Below are 22,123 nucleotides of genomic sequence, written 5' to 3'. Positions count from 1 at the left end.
AACACATATCCTTGTAATCTGCCTATTAAATCATTGACCACATATATAGCAATCGTCTCCCAAATGGTATATACCCCTCTCCGTGAATCCATACATTCATCTCACTCATCCTCTCATCCACCTTTTATGTTCATCCTCCGAATGGCAGTAAAGGTATCTAGATCAGGAGAGCGGCGCCGATAAGACCGACAACACCGAATGAAGCAGAGCCGACCAGAGCGGGGGCAGCAGCGTTGGCGGTGGAAGATGAGCTGGAGGCAGCCTCGGTGCCAGAGGCAGCAGATGAACCGGAGGCGCGAGTGGCAGTGCCAGAGGCAGAGCCAGTGGCAGCGGCGGAGCCGGTAGCGGTGGCAGCAGTCGCGCTGCCGCTTGAGCCAGAGCCGGATCCAGATCCAGCGGTGGCAGCGGGAGAAGAGCCGCTGCTCCAGTAGTTCGCGGCGATGCAGTCAGAAGTGCATTTCGCGTAGCGCTCCGTGGCGGCAGCACTCCCGTCACCCTGATCACACTTGGCGACGCAGGCGGTGGTCTTGTTGACCTGGTCCTCGTTGGGGTTGGGGACCTGTGGGCACCATATGTTAGTCTTTCCGTGAAATTTCATCGGGATGACGCCGGATTTGGGTTTCGAAACGTACAGAGATACACTTGGCCTGGCAGTTGACGTCGGTGGCGGGGCAGCCAGACAGGCACTTCTCGATGACAGCCTGGGCGGAGGAGGCAGCGGAAGCGGAGGTGGTGGTGGTAGACTGAGCAGCGGCCAGGACGGCGAAAGCGCCGGTGACGATGATGGAGGTGAAACGCATCTTGACTGGTAGTAATTGGTCTGTGGTGTTACACGGGTGTATTAAGAATGGTGTAAGTTGTTGATATCCGAACGAGAACAGCGAATGTAGGCGTTTTGAAACAGGTGATCGAGCAACGAGTGTATGGCGGAGGCTAGAGAGGGAGGGAGGAAAAGAAGGGAGACCAGGAAGAGAGTGGATGGACTGGAGGTGGGTTTAATAGTGTGCAGTGTTCCGAGCGAAAATCCATCTCTGGATCCAATGTCGACCTTTTCCCGCTCGGGGTGACAAGCCAAGGCGCGCCCCCAGGTGCCATGCTATGATTAGCCTTGGTAGTGTGGTCTCTTCCCTGCGCTGCCCACCCACCCCCTTCACCTCTTCAGCTGCAAAGTTGTGTGGCCCATCGATGTTCTCCGTGTGTCGATGGGCCGGGAACACGCTTGTGTCTGCACGCAACTTGCAAGGGCGGATTCTGGGGTGGGTAGACAGGGTGTGGGTTCAACGAGGACCTGGAAAGTTTTACTGCGTACACTAGGTATTAGCAAGAAACGACGACCAAGAGAGCAAAGTAAGTGAGTACTAGGTACGGAGCAGCACCACGTACTAGAAGCCAAGCCGGCCAACAAGACCTGATTCTCCTTCGGGTTGAGCTTGTGACTTGTGACTCGACTCATAGCCGGTTGCCCCCGTCCCTTGTTGTTGATGTGGGCGGAAGGACTCAAAAGCCAAACACAAGCGAAAAAAGGGGAGCCCAAAGCAAGGTTGGATGGAGGTTGACGATCGAATTGGATCGCGCCGCGTCTGGGGAAAGATTGGGACCTGCGCCATGGACTGAGGTCAGGACGTGACCTAAGGCAGGTACGTACCGCACATAGCCTTAAGGTTAGGCACTTTGAGCCTTTTCGAAGTAAGGCAGGAACTTACGGATACACTAGGAAGGAGGCACGGAGGAGAGAACCCACTTCCTTCTTCCCTCCCGTCCGCGTCGAAAGCGAAAGCAAGAGCGAGAAAATACTCACGGTCCAAAAAAACGAGGTACAGCACTTGCAGACCAACCATGCCTGCCAAAGTGGGCCCGGACCAACTGTTTAATCCCAATTTTAAAATTGCACTTTGACTTTTTGCTCTCTCCCTCTGCCAGGATTGCCAGGGCCTCTTCGAATCTCCTCTCATTGTTTGCAACGGCGAGCCAATTGTCACCTGTCTCGTCCCTTGCAATGTCTCCATCCATCAGGACTTGCCGGGTCCAAGGCCAGCGAGGTATTACATCAGTGTGGAGGGCCGTTGGTCTGGTGGTCTGTTCGTATTCCCCTTTCGTTTTGTCGAGGCCCTCGATCGAACCTCGCCACGACTTTAGCCTCCGTCCACCACCACCACGCGGGTACAAGGTCTCATTTGACACATTGAATTTGGTATTCGAGGCATTGACGCCTCAATTTGAGCCCTGTACCCATACAGCACGCTATCGATGCAACCACGGCAATATAGCTGCAGAGGCTTACTTGTGCCTACGTGGTATTAGAGAAGAAACCCGTTCAGACGATGTTGACAGCCAAGCACAGGGGAAACATCAGCAGAAAAAAACAAAACAATAGACGATTTTCACGGACGAATGCTCAACGACCAGCGTGACACGACCCTGGCGCGTCTCCTCGAGCAATGCAGGGTTTCCTGGCAAATGGCACCGTGCCATAGGCCAAGGGCACATGCCCTTGTCTCAGGGGCCAGACGACCAGCGCTGTCGACCTGTCGACCGGACAAAGCGCTGGAGCGCCACACTCTATACCACTGCGCAAGCGCTCCATCGGGTACCTGAGAAAGCTGAGATGCGCTGCCGACTAGCACCTGAACGGCCATTCCAAGGACCCAAGATGAGCACTAGACGAGACGGAACGTCGGAACCTGAGCGAGTCTCAACCTGCCGCCAAGTTTTCTTCTCGACGGTGGGACGGCCAACTGTGGTGAAATGGTGAATAGTCCACAGCATTTGGCACTTTGCTCATCCGTTGGCCTAGGAGCGACACCGGTGACGGGTCATGACGATCCATCAGTCCACTGAGAATCCTCCCCCCTGTGACCTAGGTTCGTTTCGAAGCACCTACTAGTGACGGCTCTTTACAGGACAGGATGGATATCCGTCCAAACGAGCTCATATTCGTCCGGCTTCATTTGGGTCTACTCTATTCCCGACCGACAGCCGATCATCGTCATACGCCGTTACCCGTAAGGCCAACCACTTACACGGGTGAGGGCTGATGGGGAATACACACACAATGCACTCCCAGAGACCCAAGTGCCGTTGCCAGCTGCAGTGAGATTCAGAACAAGACCAACGATCCCAGAAATACATTCCGCCTCATTGAATTTCGTATGAAGCGGATTCTGCATGAATACGAGATGCACAGCAACCACATCGCTCAATGAACGATCTTTGATCTACATCCCACAGACAGTGCCACACGACACCTCCCAACACACCAATGCCGTGCCGGAGAGCCGTTGGACTTGCATTACGGGTTATGGCCCGCCCAGAGGATGCGCCGTCAAGCCTCCGCCTGTGGCGATGCATCACTTCAGTTCTTCTGACTCCCGTTTGCAGTAGGCAGTCGGAGATTTTGGCAACGAACATGATATTGCTACACCCTTTGTCGTCTTGGGTCGTGTGCAGCCTGCCACGGTTTGTCTCGTATATCCGGGCCCTCGAGTACATAGTAAAACATCGGCATAGGTATTTTGGATGGCAATATTCTATGGTAATGGGTCTCACCAAACCAAATCCCACGGCATGTCCGACTTTGCTCCCTGTTGCTCAATCCCAGAGAACGGAAATTTCACAACGTCATGCCGTCCTCCCCCGTCCAAACTCTACACTAGACCGCTCCGGTCCTTTCTATGCTCCTCCCTGGCGCCCAAGTTCAATGCACTGGGAAACTGGCAGAGAAAAGGCACATCCCTGCCTCGCGATCGCAGCATGTCATTGGCCGCTTACTCGCCCGGCTTTCCATGTCACTTCTCCTTTCTAGAAGTTAGAACGGCGCTTCTCGAAATAAGCTCTAAAGGGTACTGCGTGTTGGGAATTTGGGACGAACTTTTAAGCCGGGGTAAGGCTTCGAGATGTGCCAGTATGCGAAAATCATAATTGCTAAATTCCTCATCGCGGCCTGGCCGTTACTATGGAATGCCACATACATGATGAACAAAGGAACGGCGCCTTGGGCGCTTCTCCAGACTTGCAACGGGGGCACCACTAGGTTCAGGCCTCGCAGCAATACAGCTACTTAGTCGCAAACTGGGTCAAACGTACGGGTGCCGGAGATCAAAATCATTGTCCATGTGATGATATTTCTTCTTTTACCGAAACCGCTTAGGCGTTTCGTAAGAGCAGCCCCTCGACATTTGGTCGCCTGAGTACCTTACTTAGAGCTCGTCTCGCTGCCTAATCTCTTCTTGCGCTTCTTGCGCCCCTTGCTTCAGCTCATCAATGGGCACCTGGTCAACGACGGCCTCACCCTCTAGCGGCTCGCCATCGTCCACAGCCGTCTCCTCGCCGATCTCTGCCGGCATCTCCTCCACAATCTTACCCACCTTCTCGACCAGCGATTCGGGATCTCCACCGACCGCCGATCGCTGCGGCTCCCGTCCGACCTCAATGGTAGGCAGCGACTCATCCGGCAAACCCTCGACATCAATCTTGCCCTCGTTGACCACCACGGCCTCGGAGGGGCTTCCGGACCCGGCGTACTTGACCACCGCTCCGCCGCCGCCGACAGTGAGGTTATACACCAGGCGCAACGGCAGCCAGACCAGCCACCACATGGGCCCGTACAGCAACCTCCGGAACAGAAGCCACGCGCCCGTCGCCATGAGCATGTAGAGCGCCGTCTGGAGGTACCACGTATCACTCTTGTTCGAGCGGAGCAGCGTGCCCAGCAGGTCCTTGGAGCTCGCCAGCATCGTGTCGAGCGAGCCGTACGAGTCGTCGAGCTGCGCCAGCGCCGCCGAGGACTCGGTCAGCGTCTGGTGCGCGAACTCGCTGCGGGCTAGCTCCGCCGCGATGAGATCGTGCGTGCGCCGCAGCGCGCTGGTGACGTTGCCGCTGGCGCCGACGGTCTGCTTGTCCTCTTCTGTCAGGGAGCTCGTGTTGTTGTGTGTTTGGTGAACCTGTCGGTGGCGGACGACGTCGGGCTTCTGTTGCGCGCTGAGGGACGGCGAGGACGCTTCGGAGACGGGCTGCGAGTAGGATTTGATGAGGAGTTCGCGCTCGAGGCGTTGGGCCTGGGAGAGGTTGCGCCGAGCTGCGAGTTGTGCCTTGCGGAAAGTGATTCGTGAACTATGTGTGGCATCGCGTGTTAGTGACCTTTGATCTCCCGTTCGAGATCCCCTGCAATTACTGTCAACCGAGGGTAGAGCTAGGGGGATCCTCACCTCTTGATCTCCTGCTTCAACCTCTCCACGCCATCCTTGAGACGGGTCTTTGTGTGCTCCACCTCGCTCCCCGGCCTGCCGTCCCTGAGATCTTCCACCTCCTCCCCGAGAAGCTCCAGCTCGTCCTCCTCTTCCCGGAGGATCTGGCTGATTTCCGAGCTCAGCTCCGCGCTGGCGCTGTTCTCCTCGTCTGCTGCTGCGCCGCTGCCGAGCGGGACCGATCCCGGCTGGAATTTGAGGTTCTGAAGCCGGTCGATGAGGTCTTTGAGCTGGGTCGTGGTCTCTTGCAGGGCCGTCAGGCGCTCCTGCAGACCTTCGAAGGACATGGCTTCTTTTACTTCCTCTTTTCCCTTTTTCGACTTTGTGATCTGGCTCGTTTGGTTCGCTGCGTGCGCATTTACTCGGCTTTTGCAAAAGTCGGGTGGGAATGCTCTCGGGCAGCGGGGGGAGTGTTATAAGTCAAGGTGCGATGATGCAAGGTAGGGGCGTAAAGCTGGCCTTTCGCGGTGACGAAATGTGTGGTACAGAGGGATATTGCCCCCCGTTATACCAATATGCAACTTTCTGCGCCACATGGTCTCCGGCCACCGGGGGATGCGGCAAGCCACACGCGGCGGCGTCCAAGCTCCTCCCCCCGTCCTCCCGAGTCCCGACACGAGCCACGCGACCCAAATTTTTGGCGACAGCTTCGAAGCGCATTGTGAAGTACCTAATCGAAAGTTGAACCACCTCCCGCTTGACTACACCATCACCAATCCCCCCTCTCGTCCGACCTCGCCCTCAAGTCCGCTTTGAACGATACGATACCGCCCAAACACCTCACATTCTGCCATACCTACACCTCCTGCGAGACACAATTGAACCGCCAAGATGATTACCAAATTCATGACCGAGATCACGACAAAGTTCAACCCCTTCTCGCCCGCAGCCAAGTCCGCGCGCCTCTTCATGTCCAACATCCCGCCCACGGCGCGCTCTACGGGCACGACGATCAAGACTATCCTCCTGCCCCGGACGTCGACGGAGCCCGCTTCGCTTTATGTTAAGTTCAGTACGTCCCCCCTTTGCCGTCTGCACCTGCCTATTTCCTATCTCAAGCCACCAGGATGAAAGCATGGATCTTGGCTAATGAATTGCGTGTGTATAGAGGACGGCAAGGAGATTACCATTGACTGCGAAAAAATGGGCGTCAAGAACATGATTGAGGAGGTGGACAGACACTCTCGCGGTCTGCAAAAGGCTGCCGACTTGACCGACTAGACGTAAAGGCCAGAGAGGGAAGAATCCGTGTACTATTATAGCATCTTGTTCTTTTTAACGATAACCCGGCGTTTTATGTTGGAATTGGGAACGATAGATATCCCTCAGGGCTCTCTCGATTGGCTACGTCAGGCAGCTCAATGTGTAGGAGACAGACTAGACGAGTGAAGCAGATGCTGTCAAAATGCTGTTGTACAAAAACGCTTTAGGGGACTAAAACGTCTCCTACGAATAGAAAAATATGGACATCACAAGAAGCTCAAGACTTGGGTCATAAACAGCAGCTCCAATGGCACAGATTTTACGGTACTTTAACTTTTTTGGTATTCTAGTTGACGCCTTTCGGGCCCTCGAGCTCTGACTCCGTTTTCGACTACATCTACTAACAAAGTGACGCAAAAAATATGGTCTGAGCTTTCGTCTGGCTAAAGCAATCCGCCGGTACTACCAATTCAAGAAAACACAAGAGGGAGGAGGAATCCCTTATGCGGAGGCACCGCTGATGAAGAACCACTTGTCGATGGAGGCGTCGATCTTGGCGGCGGGGAGCTCCTCGTGAGCGGGCAGAGGGGGAAGCTGGCCGGCGCTGATGAGAGCGGGGGACTGCTGGACGGTGGTGTTGCCGCTAAAGACATGATTGTCAGTAAAGGGTATTCAGACAACACGTGGCTTGCTGTGCCAAGATATTGCGTGATAAAAAACTTACGTGGAGACGCTGCCGGCCTGGGTCTTGCCGGTGATGAGTCTCTCCCAAGCCTCGGCGCACTCACGGACGACGTCCATGGCGTAGCTGTGGCATTTGGTTAGCTTAAGGATAATAGGTAAGTATATCAATTGTTCAAGACGAACCTCTTGTTCTTGCACTCGCCGGTGAAGGCGAACTGGTTCTCGGGCTTTCCGTCGGGGATCTTGTAGATGCGGAACCACTCGTTGGTGGCACGGAGAAGGCCGGGCAGGTGGCGCTCGACGTCCTCGACGTCGTTGAGCTTGGGGGCGAGCGGGTCGTTCACGTCGATAACGATAACCTTCCAGTCGGTCTCCTCCTCGTCGAGCAGGGCCATGACACCGAGGACCTTGACCTGCTTGACCTGGCCGGTGTAGCCGACAAGCTCACCGATCTCGCAGACATCGAGCGGGTCGTTGTCACCCTTGGCCTTGGTCTCGGGGTGGATGGCGTTGGGGTCCTCCCAGGTCTGGAGCACAGCGTTAGATATTGTTTTTCTCGACCACAAGCTGTTATCTTTTCAGGGGCCTTTTTTCTTTCGTACCTGGGGGAAGGCACCGTAGTTCCAGAGGTAGCCCTTGTGGGGGAAGCAGTTGCGGACGTAGCGAAGCTTGCCCTTCTTGATGTCCTGCTTGATGGGGTTGAGGAGCTCCTCCTTGGAGATCTGCGGGTGGAATTGTCGGTCAGCGTCACATGCCCGTTTTCGTTCGTGTTCGTGTCAGAATGCTCATGGCAGAGCAACAGTAGCGATCACGGCACAATAGAGAAGGGGACACGAATGCTTACCTCGAGCTTGGCGTTGGTCCAGCGGGGGATCTCAACAACCATGTTCAGGATGGTCTGCTCCTGGTTGGCGTACAGAGGAATGTCGTGGAAGGGGGAGACGGGGACGCCATCCTTCTCGATGTAGACACGGTGCTCGAGGGTGTTGGGAGCACCAACCTTGCGGAGGGAGTAAGGGGAAGCCATTGCGGGCGATTGGTGATGGAAACTTGGGTCAGAGTCCTTTGAGATGGTAGAGAAGTGACGGGCAATCTGCGCGGTGCGTTGGGAGGGAATTTTGGATTTAATACCGGGGGCACCAGCAGTTTGTGACGGGCGAGGAGGGGTGCCGTTGGCGGATGATGCAAGGAGGGATGGAGGGGGAGGGGTAGGAGACCCGGACGTTAGCTTGGTGTGTGCCGCCAGGGTTGCAGAGTGATTGGCCCGGGACGGGGCCTGTATCGGGGGTCGACGAGTGAGTGTGGAAACGGGGCTGGGTCGGGCGGAAGGCACGCGAAAACTGAGTGCGCGGCGGCCAGTACCAGTACAGGCGGTGGAAGGCAGAGGCAGTGCGGATACGGGGGTGAATGAGCTGACAGAGCTGACAGTTGTCTTGCGAAGGGACGGGAGCTGCAGCTTAATGCCTCGTAGCAGCGGCATGTGTAGGTAGTGTAGTATACAAAGTGACCTTGGGGCCGGGCCGGAGGGAAATCGGTCAATGGAGAGTAGAAGAAAGGGTGATCAAAGGGGAATTCGGCGTGTGGCGTTTAGAGTTATATCACACAACAGAGGACTCTTCAGCAATTGCGGTAAGACTATTTCGGTCTCATCCGAGGTTCAATGGCAAAAAGAGGGTGAGTGTTGCGCAAGACGCTAATAGTTGTAGCCGTGGCTGGATTGTTGCCGTTCGAACAGGATGGATGCTGGATGGGTCTTTGAGGTACTCGCGGCTATCGGGGCTGCAGAGGCAAAAGGCAATTGCTTCTGGTCAGGACGGGGCAAGGAAGAAACCGGGAGAATCGTTCAGTCTGTTTTTGTCGCGACAGCAACCTGCCGACAACGTAACGCAGCCTTCAGAAAATTCTTCACTAGCCTCACCGTGGCTGGAGCTTGCTGATGTACCCCTGCAACTTTGCCCCTCAGTTACCCCTCCACAGGGTCGAGGTCTCTACCAGATGTCTCTTAAGTCTCAACCCAAGGAGATGCCATTAATTGTTCAGGTACATGACATGGTCAAGGCTCTCAAGCAGTGCCTATTTGAGTTAATTGTGATGTCAGCCTCCCAATGTGCCTATGTCTTATGTGTGCGCTACCCATACAAAAGGCTCGAGTGTCTTCCTACCAGAGTGCACCAACTTGTGCTCATATAGCTGATATTTGTTGAGTTTTTTTCTAGAACACAACCTTTAAAAGGCTTAGCTGTAAGAGGGAATTTGTTCATGATTAAGTGGGAAGGTTGTTGCCTCGGTTTTGTAAGTGAGACGGTCAAAAACCCCAGCAACAAATTATAATGAGAACTTCGGTAGAACACTACTGCACTGGTATTTGGGGAAACCCCCAAAGCAAAAAAACTTCTCTAATCCAGTATTCAAACATCGAGTTATCAAAATGACTTACTGGATGCAACGATTTCAAGTCGCGGGCGGCACTTGACATACAAAAGCAGTGCCCAACTCGCATCCAATTCAGCTAAGCGACGCCAAGCTGAATAGTCAAGAGAACTGCCAGCAGTCAAGTACCTTTCTCAAGTAACTCAAGCAGACGCACATAAAACAGCCAATGACCTACAATCAGATTAAATAGTGATCAGGGACATTTGATGGCAGATTTTCGGTAGAAAGATGGAATTCGTGGCATCTCAAAAACTTTTGGTCGGTAGTTTCCTCGATTGGTGATCCTCATTGCTTGTTCACTCGAACGCCACACCCCGATACTTGCTTATCGATAAGATACCGTGACACTTTTCTCCGTAATGCACTCTAGCCCGTCAGGGCATCGCCGAAGGAGTCAACCATCGGATTGCGCCGACCATTCCCATTTCTTTTGTACAAGACCATGTAGCTTGACTTTCCCCTCTGGCCATGTCCCTTCGCACGCTGCTCAAGACAATGGGTTCAGAAATCAAGAAAGTCCCGATTCCTCGCCGGGGTGTGGACTATAGAGGCAAGCTTGTTCTTGCGCCCATGGTCCGCTCTGGCGAACTTCCCTCTCGCCTCCTGGCCTTACACTATGGCGCAGACCTAGTCTGGGGTAAGTCGCAAGTATGGGGAACACTGAAGATTCGCACTGACAGGTTCAACAGGCCCTGAGACAGTCGACAAAGCCATGATCGGCACGACGCGCACAGTGAACCCAGTTACCAACACGATAGACTTCACCAAGATCCCCTCATTCGGCCACAAGAACCCTCCAAAGCACATGCCCGAGGCGATGATCTTCAGCACACACCCGGAGAAGGAGGCTGGAAAGCTCATATTCCAGATTGGGACGGCAGACCCAGACTTGGCAGTACAGGCGGCTAGGCTCGTGGCGGGTGATGTCGCCGGCATCGACGTGAACGCAGGTTGCCCGAAGCCGTTCAGCATTAGCGGTGGAATGGGCGCGGCTCTTCTAAAGACTCCGGACAAGCTTGTCGCAATCTTGGAGGCTCTGGTTGCGAACATTATGCCAGAATTCGAGATTGGCATCAGTGTCAAGATTCGCCTCTTGGACACACCCGAACAGACCGAAGCCCTTGTGCGTAAGCTTTGCGCTACGGGCATCACAGGCCTCACGATCCACTGCCGCACGACACCTATGCGTCCTAGAGAGCGTGCCATCCGCGAGCAGCTTCGTATGGTCGCGGAAGTATGCCACGAGGCGGGCGTTGCTTGCATCATGAACGGCGATGTCGAGAGCCGAGACCACGCAGTCGACCTGATCAAGGAGTTTGGAGTCGATGGCGCGATGATTGCTACTGCAGCTGAGGCGAACTCGAGCTGCTTCAGGACGGAATTAGACGGAGGCCTGGCGTCCTGGGAGGAAGTGGCGGCAACATACGTCAAGTACGCGCTCGAGGTCGACAACAAGTACGGCAACACGAAATACCTGCTCTGTCAGATTGTCCCGGGCAAGAGCGCGACATATCAAAAGATGAATCAGTGCAAGAGCTATACCCAAATCTGCCGCGCACTCGGGCTCGAGGATCTCATCGAGCTTGCTCAGCAGACTGATCTGAACAAAGGCGTCGACCCGGAAAAGGGGCCTGGCAAGGGTGGAAAGAAGCCCAATTCAACCGCCATGGCGGCCGGCGGCAAGATGGTCGAGAGCCGGGCTGCGCAGGCTCCTCGAAACAAGTCTCAAAGGGGTGTCGGCGCGCCCAAGGAAACACAGCCAACGCAGCCGGCTCCTGCTACCTTACAAACTTGAGATACATCACATAGCACTTCTCAACCGGGTTCATTTACATAGATAGGAGTTTGGGGCCATCGGTAAAAAAAGCATAGCGGCATCCTGGGTCCTTCATTGACAGGCCAGGTTGATGGAATGAGGGATATAGAACCCAAATACGACTTTTATACACATAATATTGGATAATGCCCACTCACCATGATTTGCTTCGCTCTGAAGACAAGCATCGAGCTGATGAAATATGTCAATTACAAAAGGAACCGATGGTAGCGACTCTTTTCGCTTCTATGGTACAGTTCCACGCTTCCTTTATTTGCCCTTCTTCACCCAGTCCTCGACGGTTTCCCGGGCATCCGTGACCTTCTCATCAACATATCGTACACCAATCTCACTGTGGAGCCTCGCCATCCTCCAGCTGTTCTCGATGCTCTCGCGAAGCTTGAGGTGACCCTGCGCAATAACGGGGAAACGCTGCTCGTACTTCCAGGTGAGGTTGGAGACGTTGCCCATGGTGATGGGCAGGACGGTCCAGCCGGCAGTGATACCAAAGGCCAGGGGCGCCGTGGCGCGCAGGATGATGCTGCGGTTGCGGGTGACGATGCTGCCGGCCATGGCGGCGACTAGGACGTAAATGGCGCCGGGCATCAGCTTCTCGCCGCTCTCGCGGGGCGGGGCGAGGGATGCGATTGTGCCCGTGAAGGACTGCTCGAGGTTGAAGGCCTTGTCCATCGTCCGGTTGACGGCATCCTCGGCACCTACGGCGTACTGGTACAGGGCGAGGCGCGCCTTGCCGATCTGGACGGCGAGACGGTCGGTAGGGGTAGGTCCTCGCGACTTGGGTTCTTCGGCCTGGGGAGGCTGCTCGGCCTTGGGGATCGGAGGAGGGAGAGTGCCACTCGTCGCGGGGAGCTCCAGGTCGTCGTAGATGGGCTTCTTGGACTGCATAATTGTCAGCTATGCTACTATCTAGGTGCTGCGAGTCGAATGCGGACGTACGTGGCTGCTCTCGGGAGCTTCAGCGTAGGCAGTTCGGGGTGCCAGGGCGAATCCTCCCAGCATAACCGTCGCTGCTAACGGCGCGGCGCGCTATGGATCTCATATTAGTCGTTACTTCGATTACTAGTTGATTGGCAAGAGAAAATTACCCGTTGTAGCAACACTCTAGCAGCCATGGTCCGCTCAATTGGTCGATTGAGGGAATTGGGTCTTGGTCTCGCGAGAATTATTTGGATGTCACGGAATGATGCTTGTGCTTGCAAGCACCTAACGCCAGGCCCACTGGACGCTGGTGCGGCTATTTCCGGAGCTCGGGAATTCGATTATGCACTGGCCTGAGATGACTGGCAGCACTGCACACCCTTGCACAAAAAATTACTCCCGCCGTCAGTCCGGATACCATCCCGGCTATGGCCTATCGATTGGTTTATCTCATTCCCATTAATTCTCCCTATCCAGAAGCATTCCCATGGTCACGGCCCTTCGTCGCATTTACGACCACCCTCCTTTTTTCTTGCTACATGTTTTACTAGAATTTTCGTCTCGATTCGTAGTTATGGTCGCGCCATCGACGGATTCTTCATAATGATCAAATCTTCAACCCGCGGCCTCTGGGTCTGCACCCAATGCGTTCGGCAAGCTTCCCGAGGCCAGCAGCGCCGGTGGATAGCCGCAGTGTCCGGCGCCGCTCACTCGAGCATCACGGCCGACCACTCACTTCCGGGAAGGAATACCGACGATGCGATCCTGCGCGAACTCTTCGACTCCCCCGACCGAGTGTCCAAGGCCTTTAAGGCGGCCGGCCCCAGTGTTGGTCTCTTCAAGAATCGATATCTCACTAGCCCGAATGGCTTCTACGTATTTGCCCGCAAGAGCTTGGACAAGGCGCAGAAGATTGTCCACCGAGTCCTCCATGCGTCGAGTGTGTCCGAATACCAGGCCGTCGTCAAGGACCTTGACCGTCTTAGCGACCTTCTCTGCCGAGTACTCGATCTATCCGACTTTGTCAGAATGACACACCCAGACCCCAGATTCCAGCAAGCAGCAGCCGGAGCCTGGTCGCTGGTCTATCAGTATATGAACCAGCTGAACACCATGACCGGACTGAGTGACCAATTGGTCAAGGCTATGGAGCAGCCCGAAGTGGTCGCGGCATGGTCAGAGGAGGAGAGGACGGTCGCAGAGATTCTCAAGCTGGATTTCACCAAGTCGGCTGTCGACTTGCCGCAGCAGGAGCGGGACCGCTTCGTGGACCTCTCGCAGCAGATAAGTGAGGTCGGATCCATGTTCGTCTCAGACATGCAGCCTGCGAAGCGGGAAGTTGTGCTTCCCTCATCGAGCTTCTACGGCTTATACCCCGGGATCGCTCGAGCGCTCACAATGAGGGGCAAGTTGCGCCTCCCCACCACCGGCCCTGAAGCTCAGGCCGCGCTCCGGAGCGTCAAGGACGAGGGGACGCGGAAGGAGGTGTACACCGCCATGCGTACCGCTTCGAAGCAGACAGTCGGTCTGCTCGAGACGATGCTCAAGCTTCGTTCTGAGCTGGCGGACCTGGCGGGGTTCTCGAGCTACGCCCACCTTTCCCTGAAAGACAGAATGATGGCAAAGTCTCCCGGCGCTGTGATGCAGTTTCTTCACGCGCTGCAAAAGTACAATACCCCTATTGTTCGCGAGGAAATGTCGGACCTCCTGAAGTTGAAGCAGACCCGACTAGACAGCACTGCTACTCAAGTCCATCCGTGGGACAAGGATTTCCTAATGGACGGCGTGCGGTCCGAGATGAGTCTGCCAGTCCGTCATCCCGATCACCTCCCGTCCTTTTTCTCCATCGGCACCGTCATGCAGGGCATGTCGAGACTGTTCACTCGTCTCTACGGTATTCAGTTCAGACCAAAGGAGTCGCAGCCCGGCGAGACTTGGCACGAGGATGTGCGACGCCTGGATGTTGTGACGGATACGGGCGATCTCATTGCTGTCCTGTACTGCGACCTGTTCTACAGAGAGGACAAGTCGCCCAACCCTGCTCATTTCACAGTGCGCTGTTCCCGAGCCATCGCCCCGTACGAAGTCGAAGAGGCTGCGGAAGACATCCACAACGCCACCTCCGATATGCCCAAGTTTGAGAGACCTGAGCAAGCCGCAAACGACGGTATGGAGAGCTTGCAGCAGGATGGCGTCCTGATGCAGCTGCCCACCATTGCCTTGGTCTGCGATTTCCCCAAGCACGATGCGAAGAGCTCCGCCCCGGCGCTCCTGTCGTACTACCAGGTCGAGACCTTGTTCCACGAAATGGGCCACGCCATCCACTCCATCCTCGCTCGCACCAAGCTTCAGAACGTGTCCGGCACGAGATGTGCCACCGACTTTGCCGAGCTCCCATCCACGCTGATGGAGCACTTCGCGGCAGACCCATCCGTGCTAGGACTCTTCGCCCGTCACTGGAAGACGGACGAGCCCCTGCCGTACCAGATGGTCGCCGAGCGGATCCGCCTGGCGAAGCGCTTCGAGGGCATCGACACGGAGAATCAGATCCTCCTCTCCCTGCTCGATCAGTCGTACCACAGCCCCGAGGTCGCCGGTCCGTCCTTTAACTCCACGCGCGTCTACCACGGCCTCCAGAAGCAGTTCTCCCAGGGCGGCGCCGACCCCGCCGGCACGTGTTGGCAGGGCTTCTTCGGCCACCTGCACGGGTACGGCAGCACCTACTACAGCTACGTCTTTGACCGCGTCCTCGCCGAGCGGGTCTGGCGCGTCGTCTTCTCCGCCGGCGCCGACGGCAAGGCGCTCAGCCGGGAGAACGGCGAGCGGCTCAAGGAGAACCTCTTAAAGTGGGGAGGCAGCCGGGACCCGTGGCAGTGTCTGGCGGATACCTTGCAGGACGACCGTCTTGCCAAGGGCGATGACAAGGCCATGGCTTTGGTGGGTAGCTGGGGCATCAAGGATGACCATGCGTGAGGGACGTATATCAGCCAGTGTATTATATATGTAAGAAGGTCCGCATCGTACGAGACTAGAGTTGTATAAGAGTAGACATGTATCAATGACTAGATCGCACTGATACGCTCATCTTGTATCAATGCCGTGATAACACTCATTCTGTTCCTAGAGGCTCGTACCTGACAGCCAGCTCTGCTTACGTGGAAAGATATAAACCGCGCCGACCGTCCCTGCCTTACCAAGCCTTCATCCGATGAATTTTCCCACCCCCGAATACACAGAGAATTCACACAGGAAGAAGCCTATATACCCCCCCTCAAGTCCACTCGCGACCAGCAACAGCAGGCGCCCCTCTAGGTCGGGGGGTCAGGATAAACTGGCTGGGTGGTGGAGTGGTCCAAGGTCAACAATCAAATTACGCCCACAGCCTACTCAACGATAGGCTCACGAGTTCCCGAGTTCGAATCCCAGTATGAGCACCAAGAGATGTAGCCCCCAATTCAGCACCGGGGGGTGAACTCTTTTTGACTGTTGTTATATCTAGTAGATATCGGCATGGCTATTCGTCTAAGATTCCCATGTCTCCAATACCATTCTCACGACGCCCGCCCCCACCCCCTTCATGAACCCGCATCCCGAACAGAACCTATCACAAACACCTCTTCTGGCAAACATCAACAATACAAGCAGAACACTACAACACCCATCGATTAGCGACACATGACTTCCCAGCAAATGAACTAAAACAAAAGTCAATAACAACGAGAGTAACTCACGTATTTATCACCATTCGCTTCCTTGTACCAACAATATCCGGACCCCATCGCTCTGCAGCAGTCGCACTCGACTCTCCTGGGCAGCAAACCACCGCCGACATTGTTAGGCGAGGAGGATTGGTCGAGAGAGCGGGCTTCTCGGACTTCTGCGGTGTCTAGGGCTGCCGCGGCGGCGGAGGAGAGGAGGAGGGGGAGGATGGTGAAGACGGAGAATTGCATGGTGGGCGATGTGGTGCCGTCTGGTGAAGTTGTAAGTGAGTCTGCCGTGTGTAGTTACACGGGTAGAGGCAATGAGAGAAGTGGGTGATTCTTTGAATGAGTTGGTGTATGGAGCTGGAGTAAAGGAGTTCGATTTGCTGCGATCGTGATCCAATTTATACATAATAACCTCGACCGTTACGTGGTTGGCACAAGTAGATACGGTAGGTGCGTAAAAAGGAGCAAATTCCCGTAAACGATGCTCTAGCCTTTGAGTTGGCTTTTGAGTTGAGCCTAGTCATATTACACGCCGTAACCTTCTGACTCTACAAATCATTGCAATGTCTACAATCTCATTTCTCTGTGTCCTCGCCAAGAGTTCTTCTACTTTATGGTTCTCGTAAAAACCCCTGTACAGCTAAACGGCCAATTGGCCGTGGTGAGAGCTTGGGGCACCAGTCGATCTTTCAAGACTGTGAATCGTCTCGTTATTCTGGGTATTGGGTTATTTCTTTAGTACCCCCAAAAAGTCAAATATAGTTTAGTCAAAGCTAGAGACAACTTTGAGACTCAACCGCCATACGCCAACAATAGACAGACCCCTTTACCATCATCCTCATTTGATTTTCCCCCTTTCGTACCTTTTCATATGATGATATTGGATCGTTGTAGAGTCTCAAGAGCTCCAGCAGTGATTTATAAATAGGTCGCACATTTCACTGTGGACGGCGTCACCGAGGGGCTGCTGCTCATCTAACACGGGCCATTGGGCAATCTTCAGAAAAAGCGTCGAAACCTTCCGGCCCATTTCCCCTGTACATCAGCTATTCTTTAATGCCAATGTGTACCTCAACGTCCACTCCTGGCTTAGCTTAGTAGTTGGTCCTGCTGAGGGCTACTCATAAACTAGAGCCCATGTGTCAGAGTAGAGGTGTTACGTCATATCTACTGGAGAACCAACATACAATCGCATCCTAGCAATTGGCAAGTAAATGGTCAACTTCAAAATCTTTATCATCGTTGTATTCAGGGAAATCATCTCTGTGCCCAGGCGTAGCAGAGAAAATAAACAGAGGACTGACTCTCCCACTGCTCCGCCACTAAACCTCCAGCGAGGCCTGAGAAAGGAATCCTGGATTTTTCCGCAGGCCAATGAGGTGACCTACAAGCTACCTAATACCTCCAAGTCAAAGAGCAGAAGCACATGTTGCGCACCTCACTCAACAAGGTGACGTCGGAAACCCCAGACCCCGCAGGTCCTTAAACTCCGGGGCCTCCTCCGAAGGCCAGCGGCCAACAGCCCTCCGAAAAGCCGGTCGTGACGAGGGCTCCGGTCATCATCCCACCGGAGCCGACTCACCACAGTGGAGTCACCCGGACCACGGACGTCGTCGGCATAGCAAACTTACCCAGCCGGACAGCTGCGCTGACACCTGTCAGTCCATCCCCAGCATATCACCTCAAAAGTCCTCCACAACAAACGTCTACCTCCACGACCACAAAGAAACGAAACAAACCAGATAGGGCAAAACCTCAAGACACCAACGGAAAACGAGGTTGTACAAGCAGGCATCTAAGCAGCGGGGGACACCCCGAGCCGATGCCTATCAGCCAGCAGACGACATGCGGAACAAGGTAGGAAGACGTTCATGAAGCGAACTCCCTCTAGCGCACAATATCCAGGTACATTACAGCTTGGGCGTATGGCATGGCGTGTGAGGCCTAGATCCCCATCACATCAGACAATAACCTTACGCCAGCCCTATCGGAATCGAATCATGCTCACGCCCCGGAACTTCGCAGCACCCTCATTGATGACCAACGGCATGCCGCTGGGCGGTGACGGTCCCCATCCCTCCCTAGACCTGTGCCGTACAAGCTACTCACTCCTCCCTTCTAGCACATGCAGGCTCCGAGCAGGGCAGCGGCAGACCGACCGGTTCCTTCGGAGGGAACAAGATCCCGGATGCTTACTGCTTAGGTTTGGGACTTGGTAAGGGACGAGAGAGAGCTGCCAGGGTGGGTACATGGGGAAATAGAAGATGACAGCTCGCATGAACCCTCCCAAACGTGGTGTCATGTTCTCGCGATCATTGCCCTAGCTCACTGCATACGTGGGCTCGTGGAGCTTAATTTAACCGGGGGAGTTGACCCAAAGCAGGGGATCTGCAATGAAATATTCCATCTATTGACATGTGTCTGCCTCATGTGGTAAATCTCATCCCTGAAAAGCTCAGCTATGGTGGAAAAAAACAAAATTGAGATCCAAGTACCCCTGCTTTGCAACAGAGCGTACTTAGCCACTATCCCCTTTAGCTCCTGAAAATGCCGTGATAACAACCGTACCGCGCCGCCACACTCCCCAACACCTGCCGGATAAGTTGGAAGAGAGAAAGTGATGATTTCGTGTCTGCGTCTTTCCTTGCATGCCTGGTGTCTCTCAGGCTGTGGATTATGTGTTCGCGTTTGTCGTGTGAAGTGGGATTTGTATGATACAAATATGCCCGAGTAAAAATGTCCCTGAATCGGACTCAAAATTAAGGGAATCTGTCTAAACTGCCATGGGGGTTGCGGTAGGGGTAGGCGATGCGCCGCCAGGCAATTGGAGGAAGCCGCCGTAGTATTCGTCTAGCCAGCGGGCAGCCTCCTCGCCGGCGTCGTCCATGCTGGAATCCCATCGGCCAACGGAACCCACATAGCCGTCAGGTCGTACGTTGACAATGGAAACCTCACCGGGACCGAGGCTACCAAGCCACTTGTTTGTGCAAAGCTGGCCACGCGTGTCCTGTTCTGGAATGTCGTCCAGGTAGAAGGTCCAGCGGCTGTCCTGCAGCAGGGCAGGCAGGTCCGAGATCTCCACATCATCTTTGGGCATTGTAGCTGTGGCTAGTGTTAGTAATTAAACTGAAATTCTGGTGAACAAGACTCACTAATCAAGGCAAATGTGAAGAGATGGCTGACGGCCGTGTATCTTTCGGGCCGGTAGTAGATGTCTTCAGACGATGGCAGTCTGGGCTGCGCAGCGTAAGAAGCACTAGCCGAGGCTGAGAGCTTGCTGATGAAAGAGTTGGCCGAGGCGATGGATTGGCAGAAAGTCTCCAGGAAAGGGCTCGACGCCTGGATATCCCACATCAAAAGGTAAATGCGGAACTGTCCGAGCATCGGGATGTCGAGCTGAATATCCACAGGATTTGAGTCGATGTATCTAGTGACCTTGGCCGGGGGAAGCAAGCAGCCAGGTCTGGCATCTCCCATAATGAGGCCTTGAGAGTCGGGCCTGTTCAGGGGGCTCTCAGAGTACTCAGCGCCGATGCCAGAAATGAAACGGACATTCGTCTTGAAGTTTTCTGACAGTGCTACCGCGTCACCTCCCGCAATCTGATTGGCGTGCTCGTAGTCGAAGTTGACCAGGTCAACAGCGATCTTTCTCCGCTCTTCTTCGTAACTCTCGAGCAGGCATTGCTTCGCGAGTCCTCGAATGCTCAGGTTGAGCTTCCACGCAATGTTCCACGAGTCATGCATAGAGGTGTTCATGCCCTGAGCAGACTTAGGGGAGTGCGTGTGACTGGCATCACCAGCGAGGAACGCCCTCAGATGGGGGTCGGTGAACCGACTGGCCACTCTCTGACCAATCTGGTAACGTCCGAACCACTCAATATACTTCCAGTCGACCTCGAAAGGCGCCATGATCTTCTTCGCTCGAGCCATGACGAATTCCTGGCCAAGCTCTCGCTTGTCGGCCTTGGGGTTCGCCTTCAGCTCAATGTAGAAACGGGTCATATTCCTCTCTCTCGGGATAATTAGAATAGAGCCGTATTCCTGAGAGTATACTAGCGTCTTGGACCAAATGTCTGGGAAATCGGTGATAAGTTCGCCATCGAGAACACCCCAGATTGCTGGTTGCGAAAGGCCAATAGCCCGTGCATCAGGAATGCTCTTTCGTACTTTGGAGTGGGCACCGTCACCTTTTTCGGGTCAGTATATGTCTTTCCCAGCGCAGCGGTTTTGTAGTAGTTCACTCACATCCAACCAAGTACTGTGTCAGGATTGTCCGCCGGTCTTGGGTTACGTTTGTGCGACAGTTAACCTGTAGGGGCCCTGCCTTGTTTTCCGGAACGCTGTAGGACTCGAATGCGGTATTCCTCCGTACCTCGACCCCGCGCTTCTTCAAGTCGTCGATGAAGAGGCCTTCAACCATACCCTGATGAACGAGCAAAATGTAGGGATCGAGGACGTCGATGACGGGAGGGTAGTGTACCTCGCGGCCCAGTCTGTGCAGCGGCTCGTCGGCAGTGCTCCGCCAGAAGGAAATATCGTAGACACGAACACCGCGGAGGAGCAGAGGGTCGGCGAGGCGCATTTGACGGAAAGTCTCGATCGTCTTGGGCTGCAGTCCGTCTGCTCTATTTCGGGTATTAGCTTACAGAGGCATGGTAGGTATGTGTGTATGGATTGTCTACCTTCCAACAGGCGTCTGGTCAGCTCTGTCGTCAATAAGCTCGACCTTAATTCCAAAGCGCCCGAGATTGGCAGCCAGCATCAAACCAGCGGGGCCAGCACCAACCACGCACACCTGGGCCTCTATAGGAGGCTCAGGCAAGCTGCGCAGGAGGGTGAGTGTGTCTACAGTGGGATCGATAGCATGGAGACGGCCAGCGGCGGTGCCGGCCAGCCCGTTCGTCGGGGCAGTCTGTCCGTTTTGGTCCTCCATTGAGCCGTCCGAGTTAAGTACACCAGGTGCCATAGTCGAGAGGCGTGTTGTGATGTCACAGTCTCACAGGACTACCGAATCGAGGTAATTGGTCGTCGGTATGTGATACTGGGTGGTTTGCAAAGTAAGTGACTAGCTAGCTAGCTATGGCAGAGGACCAATCGCCAACGAGGTCGAACGAAGACTATTGGAGAGGTAGGTGTAGGTGTTCAGGCTGGCTTGCCGCGCTCGCACGGCTTGCGGTTGAAGACTTTCGAACGTGGGGTCAAGGATGTAATGCGCGGGCTTGAGATACACCACACTGGCGCTCAAAGGCACAGACTGAAGTAGGCGTGGAGCTCGAAGCGAAGCGAAGAGGGAAACGGGATATTTTCGTACGGGCTCCAGCCGTCAAGAGGTTTAGTGTGGTGTCTCTTCGTCCGAGGGGTCTTTGTCTTGTGTGCGACGTAAGGGAAAATTGTTGGGTCCCAGGAGGTGGTATTCGAGATATAATAATAATATGAGATACGGCAGGGTCGCTGAATATGCAGCCAGACCAGGGCGGATTAGAGACCAAGGACCAGAATAGTGGGTGTGTGGTGAGGTGGGTTTGCAAGTTGCAGCGAACTAGCAGCAAGACCAATGACGGATGTTGCTGGACCAGGGCTGCAGCAGCAGACGGGACAGGCACACACGGGGAACGGGGTGAGAGAGCGCAGAGAGGGCAGACAAGACGGTGAGAAAATCAGAGAAGGGAAAGAAGGGAAGAGAGGAAAAAACAACCGACGAGTCCCTACAAGACCGAGAGAGTGGGAAGAGAAAAAAAAAAGAGGGGAGGGGCCTGCAGACTGATAGCTGGGTGGTTCGACAGAATTGGAGATTGCTTCGCGGATGCTTCAAACGATTTCAGAAAGTGGCATGATGAGCTTTTGGAGAGCGGCAGGAATCGAGTGAGAATCAGACCACCACGGATTATTTACCCATGCCTGCCATACTTTCAGCCTCTTCCCATTGGCCGACCCCCCTCCGGAAGGGACAGCAGGGTCCAGCTGGTTGGGCGCTAGTCCCGTTTCGGTGTGCTCCAGAACGTGGCAGGTGCGTTCAGTGCTCCTTCCTCTACCTACGAATACCACTACCTAGGCCTGGCGTGCCTGCTTCACACCTTCCAGAATCCACGGGTTGGACC

The 22,123-nt window shown here is 54.8% G+C and overlaps 10 protein-coding genes across 10 annotated transcripts; 3 read left to right on the top strand and 7 right to left on the bottom strand.

Annotated features, from left to right (window-relative positions):
• Window positions 1–157: 157 nt before the first annotated feature.
• On the bottom strand, window positions 158–800 carry CPAR01_02879 (uncharacterized protein; the record flags this gene model as incomplete). The annotated part of the gene is made up of 2 exons (XM_060487166.1): window positions 158–559; window positions 633–800. The coding sequence occupies 2 exons, from the start codon at window positions 798–800 to the stop codon at window positions 158–160; spliced, it is 570 nt and encodes a 189-aa protein (XP_060354494.1).
• Window positions 801–1,150: 350 nt separating this feature from the next.
• CPAR01_02878 (uncharacterized protein) lies at window positions 1,151–1,607 on the bottom strand (the record flags this gene model as incomplete). Its single annotated transcript, XM_060487165.1, has 2 exons — window positions 1,151–1,310; window positions 1,384–1,607. 2 exons carry the CDS (start codon window positions 1,605–1,607, stop codon window positions 1,151–1,153), a joined length of 384 nt encoding a protein of 127 aa, XP_060354493.1.
• Window positions 1,608–4,196: 2,589 nt separating this feature from the next.
• Window positions 4,197–5,903, bottom strand: CPAR01_02877 (uncharacterized protein; the record flags this gene model as incomplete). Its single annotated transcript, XM_060487164.1, has 3 exons — window positions 4,197–5,109; window positions 5,205–5,572; window positions 5,793–5,903. The coding sequence occupies 3 exons, from the start codon at window positions 5,901–5,903 to the stop codon at window positions 4,197–4,199; spliced, it is 1,392 nt and encodes a 463-aa protein (XP_060354492.1).
• Window positions 5,904–6,074: 171 nt separating this feature from the next.
• CPAR01_02876 (39S ribosomal protein L53/MRP-L53) lies at window positions 6,075–6,464 on the top strand (the record flags this gene model as incomplete). The annotated part of the gene is made up of 2 exons (XM_060487163.1): window positions 6,075–6,255; window positions 6,352–6,464. The coding sequence occupies 2 exons, from the start codon at window positions 6,075–6,077 to the stop codon at window positions 6,462–6,464; spliced, it is 294 nt and encodes a 97-aa protein (XP_060354491.1).
• A 483-nt stretch (window positions 6,465–6,947) lies between these two features.
• On the bottom strand, window positions 6,948–8,610 carry CPAR01_02875 (inorganic pyrophosphatase; the record flags this gene model as incomplete). Its single annotated transcript, XM_060487162.1, has 5 exons — window positions 6,948–7,089; window positions 7,171–7,254; window positions 7,314–7,657; window positions 7,733–7,852; window positions 7,975–8,610. 5 exons carry the CDS (start codon window positions 8,608–8,610, stop codon window positions 6,948–6,950), a joined length of 1,326 nt encoding a protein of 441 aa, XP_060354490.1.
• Window positions 8,611–10,031: 1,421 nt separating this feature from the next.
• Window positions 10,032–11,358, top strand: CPAR01_02874 (dihydrouridine synthase; the record flags this gene model as incomplete). Its single annotated transcript, XM_060487161.1, has 2 exons — window positions 10,032–10,200; window positions 10,253–11,358. 2 exons carry the CDS (start codon window positions 10,032–10,034, stop codon window positions 11,356–11,358), a joined length of 1,275 nt encoding a protein of 424 aa, XP_060354489.1.
• Window positions 11,359–11,649: 291 nt separating this feature from the next.
• CPAR01_02873 (uncharacterized protein) lies at window positions 11,650–12,512 on the bottom strand (the record flags this gene model as incomplete). The annotated part of the gene is made up of 3 exons (XM_060487160.1): window positions 11,650–12,279; window positions 12,337–12,426; window positions 12,486–12,512. The coding sequence occupies 3 exons, from the start codon at window positions 12,510–12,512 to the stop codon at window positions 11,650–11,652; spliced, it is 747 nt and encodes a 248-aa protein (XP_060354488.1).
• Window positions 12,513–12,921: 409 nt separating this feature from the next.
• Window positions 12,922–15,291, top strand: CPAR01_02872 (peptidase family M3; the record flags this gene model as incomplete). Its single annotated transcript, XM_060487159.1, has 1 exon — window positions 12,922–15,291. The coding sequence occupies one exon, from the start codon at window positions 12,922–12,924 to the stop codon at window positions 15,289–15,291; it is 2,370 nt and encodes a 789-aa protein (XP_060354487.1).
• Window positions 15,292–15,813: 522 nt separating this feature from the next.
• Window positions 15,814–16,268, bottom strand: CPAR01_02871 (uncharacterized protein; the record flags this gene model as incomplete). The annotated part of the gene is made up of 3 exons (XM_060487158.1): window positions 15,814–15,840; window positions 15,889–15,967; window positions 16,117–16,268. 3 exons carry the CDS (start codon window positions 16,266–16,268, stop codon window positions 15,814–15,816), a joined length of 258 nt encoding a protein of 85 aa, XP_060354486.1.
• Window positions 16,269–18,798: 2,530 nt separating this feature from the next.
• On the bottom strand, window positions 18,799–20,991 carry CPAR01_02870 (FAD binding domain-containing protein; the record flags this gene model as incomplete). The annotated part of the gene is made up of 4 exons (XM_060487157.1): window positions 18,799–19,127; window positions 19,178–20,212; window positions 20,271–20,650; window positions 20,708–20,991. 4 exons carry the CDS (start codon window positions 20,989–20,991, stop codon window positions 18,799–18,801), a joined length of 2,028 nt encoding a protein of 675 aa, XP_060354485.1.
• Between the last annotated feature and the right edge of the window lie 1,132 nt (window positions 20,992–22,123).

This window comes from Colletotrichum paranaense (genome assembly GCF_030867605.1).
Source record: "Colletotrichum paranaense strain IMI 384185 chromosome Unknown Scaffold_2.1, whole genome shotgun sequence".
Classification (NCBI taxonomy): domain Eukaryota; kingdom Fungi; phylum Ascomycota; class Sordariomycetes; order Glomerellales; family Glomerellaceae; genus Colletotrichum; species Colletotrichum paranaense.
The sequence above is the reverse complement of the archived record's forward strand: the minus strand, read 5'-3'. Positions and strand labels throughout refer to the sequence as shown.